Source organism: Capra hircus, chromosome 19 (assembly GCF_001704415.2).
Source record: "Capra hircus breed San Clemente chromosome 19, ASM170441v1, whole genome shotgun sequence".
NCBI classification, from domain to species: domain Eukaryota; kingdom Metazoa; phylum Chordata; class Mammalia; order Artiodactyla; family Bovidae; genus Capra; species Capra hircus.
This window is the reverse complement of record NC_030826.1, coordinates 40838520-40844787: the sequence shown is the minus strand read 5'-3', so window position 1 is coordinate 40844787 and position 6268 is coordinate 40838520. Positions and strand designations below refer to the sequence as shown.

At 39.0% G+C, this 6268-nt stretch overlaps 1 protein-coding gene across 1 annotated transcript; it reads left to right on the top strand.

Moving 5' to 3' along the window:
• LOC102170264 (keratin, high sulfur matrix protein, IIIB3) lies at positions 1809-2527 on the top strand. The gene has a single exon (XM_005693796.3). The coding sequence runs from the start codon at positions 1877-1879 to the stop codon at positions 2174-2176; it is 300 nt and encodes a 99-aa protein (XP_005693853.2). The 5' UTR covers positions 1809-1876; the 3' UTR covers positions 2177-2527.

The following is a 6268-nucleotide window of genomic DNA, read 5'->3' as shown; positions in this document are numbered from 1 at the left end:
GGTCTTCCCTAACGTCTCCTCAGAGACAACAGATTCTGTATATTGTGTTTATTCAACAAATTTGTAATTTAGACAACAGATTCTGTGCATTTGCTATTTAACAAGTTATGTAATTTAGATTCTACTTTCTGAATAATTTTGTGCTGATCATGGGGGATGTATGTAGAAATGTTAGAATCATAGGATATTACACATTGGAGACTACTTGGTTCAACTTCCTGATCTGCCAACTTACAGTAAGGCAATCCAAGGTGAATTGAGGCAAAGAATGTGTGTAAGGTATTCCTCAAAGGAAGATTAGATTTTAGGAAAACAAAGTAAAGAAGTAAGCCAGTGAAAACAATGATTTCTATGAAGGCCATGGTGTTAAACCACATTGGATCAAATCAAACCCACTGCGATTTTGTGAATCTTATGATATCTTCTTTCCTGCATCTCATTTTAAAGTACATAGTTCCTGTGAAAATGAATGAAGACTGAGGTGATTTTCTTATAGTGGTATATTTAACAATAATAAAAAACAGCCCTGGGTGAATCTTTTCCAGTGGATTCAGACTTTGACTCCCTACAACACTGGTACAACTTTGAGAATGGAGACTGGTTTTTTTTTTTCTGTTGTTCTTTCTTTAATATGAATTTATTTATTTTAATTGGAGGTTAATTACTTTACAATATTTTATTGGTTTTGCCATACATCAACATGAATCCGCTACAGGTATACATGTGTTTCCCATCCTGAACACCCCTCCCTCCTCCCTCCCCGTACCATCCCTCTGGAATTTAGAAAGATGGCAACGATAACCCTGTATGTGAGACAGCAAAAGAGACACAGATGTATAGAACAGTCTTTTGGACTCTGTGGGAGAGGGCGAGGGGGGGGATGATTTGGGAGAACGGCATTGAAACATGTATAATATCATATATGAAACAAGTCGCCAGTCCAGGTTCGATGCATGATACTGGATGCTTGGGGCTGGTGCACTGAAACTGTTTTTCAAACAAGTCCATGAAGTGAAGTCGCTCAGTCGTGTCCGACTCTTTGCGACCCCATAGACTGGAGCTTACCAGGCTCCTCCATCCATGGGATTTTCCAGGCAAGAATACTGGAGGGGGTTGCTTCCTGCTCCAGAGGATCTTCCCGACCCAGGGATCAAACCTGGGTCTCCCGTGGTGTAGGCAGACGCTTTACCGTCTGAGCCACCAGGGAAGCCTAAACAAGTCCATAGAGTAATACAATCTTTGGAAACTCACTATAGCTTTATTAAAAATAATGAAAAGGGCTTCATCTTAGTCTATTCTGGCTGTCACCTTGCTTGCTCAACAGAAACTGAATTATACCATCAATAAATAAGGCAAATATATCTGTGATGTATATATGCATATAGTCACATGCAACATTCATCTGTAAGGAGCTATGTCTTGATCCAGTTAATCAAACTGCATATTCTGAAATTATTCATTAAAAATCATATTGTGTTAAGCATATTATTTAAAATTATGGGGGGGAATGAAGAGAAGAATTTAGCCTCTGAAACTAGCTGAATTGTCACTTGGATTCATTCTCCATAATTCATGCAAGATTTGGCATTCCAGAACCCTGTAAAGTTAAAAACGATCAAATAATGACAAGTCAATGAGTCAAAAACATGACTACCCTAATAAGCTCAGGAACTCTTAATGGACAAGTAAATACCAAACTGATTAGAGAATCTTAGTGGAAAAGGGTGGCATAAATGCAAATAAGAGGATGTCTTCTGATTGGACCGACACTCAACGAGAGGAGTATATAAGAGTCCCAAAGTAAGAAGAGACATTTCATCCTAGAAACTTCACCTTTCTTTCCTAGAAACCAAAAGCAAAGCAGATTTCCAACACCATGGCTTGCTGTGCCCGCTTCTGCTGCAGCGTCCCCACCAGCCCCGCCACCACCATCTGCTCCTCTGACAAATTCTGCAGATGCGGAGTCTGCCTGCCCAGCACCTGCCCACACACAGTCTGGTTGCTGGAGCCAACTGGTTGCTGTGACAACTGCCCCCCACCTTGCCACATTCCTCAGCCCTGTGTGCCCACCTGCTTCCTGCTCAACTCTTCCCAGCCCACCCCAGGCCTGGAAAGCATCAACCTCACAACCTACACTCAGTCCAGCTGTGAGCCCTGCATCCCAAGCTGCTGCTGACCGACGGCTGCCTCACTCAGTGCCTGACAATAACACAGAAGCTATCTATTTGATATTTACTTTCTTCAATAGTTTATCAGATAGTGATGTAGATCAGATGGCATAGATATGGAAACTTTCATTTCATGGAAAGAAAATTTTTTAAAATACGTTTATTTGGCTGAGTAACCCTTTGGTTCATTTGGATAGATAGAGGTCATCTATTATCAAAATAGTAGTGAAATATAGAAGACCTCAGACTCTATTTTCTTGGTCATGTTGCTTCTTGGGTCACATTTCTTGTATTGGGCATTTTCACAGAGGAAAAATAACTTTTGATGGTTTTCCAATAAACTTTGTTTCTGTGGCAAACTGTGTTTTTCATTTATGTTAGAGTTTTTGGTATATTTCTCTCATTTGGGAGAATGGCACTGAAACATGTATAATATCATATAAGAAACGAATAGCCAGTCTAGGTTCAATGCAGGATACAAGATGCTAGGGGCTGGTGCACTGGGATGACACAGAGGGATGGTATGGGGAGGGAAGTGGGAGGGGAGTTCAGGATTTACACCCGTGGCAGATTCATGTTGATGTATGGCTAAACCAATACAATATTGTAAAGTAATTAGCCTCCCATGTACACCCGTGGTGGATTCATGTCAATGTATGGCAAAACCAATACAGTATTGTAAAGTAAAATAAAGTAAAAATAAAAATTTTTTAAAAAAAGAAAAAAATGAATAAAATAAATAAATTTAAATTTTAAAAAATATTTTAAAAATAAAGGAAAGATAATTTTTAAAAAAGAATCTCAGAGGAATGACTAAAACTAGCTTGCTAACATGGCTTGCTAACTTTAAATTGCGTATCTTTATATTCATCCTCTTTTCTCTTCCTCAGACAAACACAATTTGGGGGTGAGACGTTTACTTACCTACACTTTGCCGGGTAGATCACATGTATTAACTCATGTAACCCTTCAGTTCAGTTCAGTCCAGTCGCTCAGTCGTGTCCAACTCTTTGTGACCCCATGAATCGCAGCCCGCCAGGCCTCCCTGTCCATCACCAACTCCTGGAGTTCACTCAGACTCATGTCCATCAAGTCAGTGATGCCATCCAGCCATCTCATCCTCTGTTGTCCCCTTCTTCTCCTGCCCCCAATCCCTCCCAGCATCAGAGTCTTTTCCAGTGAGTCAACTCTTCGCATGAGGTGGCCAAAGTACTGGAGTTTCAGCTTTAGCATCACTCCTTCCAAAGAACACCCAGGGCTCATCTCCCTCAGAATGGACTGGTTGGATCTCCTTGCAGTCCAAGGGACTCTCAAGAGTCTTCTCCAACACCACAGTTCAGAAGCATCAATTCTTCGGCGCTCAGCCTTCTTCACAGTCCAACTCTCACATCTATACATGACCACAGGAAAAACCATAGCCTTGACTAGACGGACCTTAGTCAGCAAAGTAATGTCTCTGGTTTTGATTATGCTATCTAGGTTGGTCATAACTTTTCTTCCAAGGAGTAAGCATCTTTTAATTTCATGGCTACAGTCACCAACTGCAGTGATTAGCATAAAAAGAAAAATGAAGCTTTAAGAGTGATTCAACATTCTCAAAGTCACAAAGTTATTAAAAAATTCCAGGATTCAGCTCCTTGTATATCTATTTGACTTTAAAGCCCAATTCTTTCTATCACATCACAGAACCCCCAGTGCTAACAGAGCCAGAAACTTAAAAAACACAGGTATGACATTAACTTAAAACATGAAAAAGAAATAAAAGTATAAAAATCTTTAACAAAATCATCCAATCCAGCTGTAATGGACAAGGATATATTGGCTTATAGATTAAAAGTGGCAGGTATTCAATTCTAACAACTGGGTCATATAGTGGGCCTACCATTTTGACTTCATTTCCCTTGGAGAAAACTTACAGTGGTCCATTCTAGTAGTAGGGCAATAGGAATACCCTTCTACCTGCCACAACACTACCCCAGTAATGAACAGAACATCAGTATTTTCCAGGTGATTGTCTGAGGGCTAGAGCTAAAGTCTGATTAAACATGGTTTAATCTACTACTTAATTTTACTTCATTTTACCAACCTACTTTTTTTATCTTGCACAGATTATTTTTCCCAGCCTTAGATTACATATATATAAATATATTTTAGAATAGATAATATATAAGTATATATTAAATATTTATATATAAATATTAAAATATATACATTAAGGTACACGTCAAACTCTGATAAAGCATTGAGCTAGAACCAAAAGCATCCATGGGAAAAACAAAACGAGCAAGGAAGAGGAGAAGCAAATGCCTCTAAAGAAATGTTTCTAAATGTCCTCATTGTCCCTGTCACTCTCTCCAGAGAAGAATTTCTCAGAGGATCCCACAAGTTTATTAGAAGTTCGACTTTGAATGAACAGAACTTAGAAGCCGTGGGGTAGATGGAACACAATCCAGGACCCAGTCAACAAAGGATTTAGTCCATCTACTCATTCACTTGGCCACCATTTCTTGCATGCCTCCCCTGTGCCAGGCTTCAAATCCATACTAACAGTATAAAGATTAAAGAAATGTTATTATCTAAAGTTCCCTCACCTTCCTCTCAAATCTGGTGAAGGAGACAGACAAGTTATTACAATCACAGTACAGGTGTTCCGTGTATGTTGCATGAATGTAATTATAATTCCATGGAATCTCTGCCGTGACAGAGCTGTGAGCAGTATGCCAGACAAGCACACAGACAGAGTAACTAAAACCCAGGTTTATCTGGTGACTCAGTGTCAGGGTGAGGGACAGTTATGAAAAGGCTTCAAGCTATCCAAGCTAAGCATTAAGAGATGATGAGGCAGAATTAAAAAAAAAAAAAAAAGAGATGATGAGGTGGAAGAGGTGAAGAGCAGAACAGGAGCTTACTAACTCATGGACGGCTTGAAGATGGGAGAGGCTGGGGCCAAAGAGAAAGAAGAAATGCAAAGACCCTGAAGTGGGCCCCCAGCAGGGAGGTTCAGGCTGAACCCTCGAAGCAGTGAGAAATTTGAAGCGAGAGACTAACAAGCATATTTTACTTCTTATTTCTGTTACTTCTTATGATCAATCTTGGCATCTTTACTGTCACATACACCCCTACTGACTGTAAAAAGGTGTTATTAAAACTGGGCAAGTTCTAGACTCACAGACATAGAGAACAGACTTGTGGTCACCAAGGGGAAGGGGAGTGGGGAGGGAAGGACTGGGAGTTGGGATTTGCGGATGTAAACTATCACATGTAGGATGATGAGCAAAACATTCCCACTGTATAGCACAGGGAACTATGTTCAGTATCCTATGATAAACCGTAATATAAAACAACATTAAAAAAGAATGTCTGTGTATAACTGACTCACTTTGCCGTACAGCAGAGATTGACACAACTATATTTCAAAAAAAACAAAAACCAGACAAGTTCGTGAGTGGGTGTGCATGTATGTGTGTGTGTAGGTTTTCAAACTGTTGAAATTCATCAAGAATCACCATGTTTTTCCTGCGCTTGCTTGAAGGAAAAGGGTACCTTTTCTTTCTAAAAATAAAGTATGTTTAATATCTCTAACACATACTTTAAACTTACATTTTAAACCACATAAAAGGTAACTCAGTCCCAGTAGGTCCTATATTTAGTTCTTAACAAGTCGGTCACCAGGCTACTTAAGGCAAATCATCTTACCTGTCTAGGATTCATGATCCTAATTTAACAACAAAGGAGAGTTATTCCCAGGTCTCTTAGACAATTGCAGAGAAAATAAATTTTAATGAAGTACAAGCCCTTTCAATAAAAGATATGAGTTTATTCATAAACTTGGGATTTTATGACTTTCTAGTCTGTAATGCTAAGTCTTATTTCTAGTTTTAGAAACATACTATTCCACACAGAATAGCAACAATTCCTTTATCCTCACAAGGTTGATTCAAAATAATATGCATTCTAAGTAAGAGACTGATATTTTTCTGCCATGAAATTCTAACTGCAAGAGTCTGAAAACTCCTTTATAATACTTTTCTTTAAAATGTCAAAATACTTTCCTTCAGCTTATTTTTTATTCTTGGAACCCAGTCTTTTCTTTTCCTTCA

Coding starts and splice junctions, on each gene's coding strand:
- LOC102170264 (XM_005693796.3), top strand. CDS start 1,877: ATGGCTTGCTGTGCCCGCTTCTGCTGCAGCGTCCCCACCAGCCCCGCC.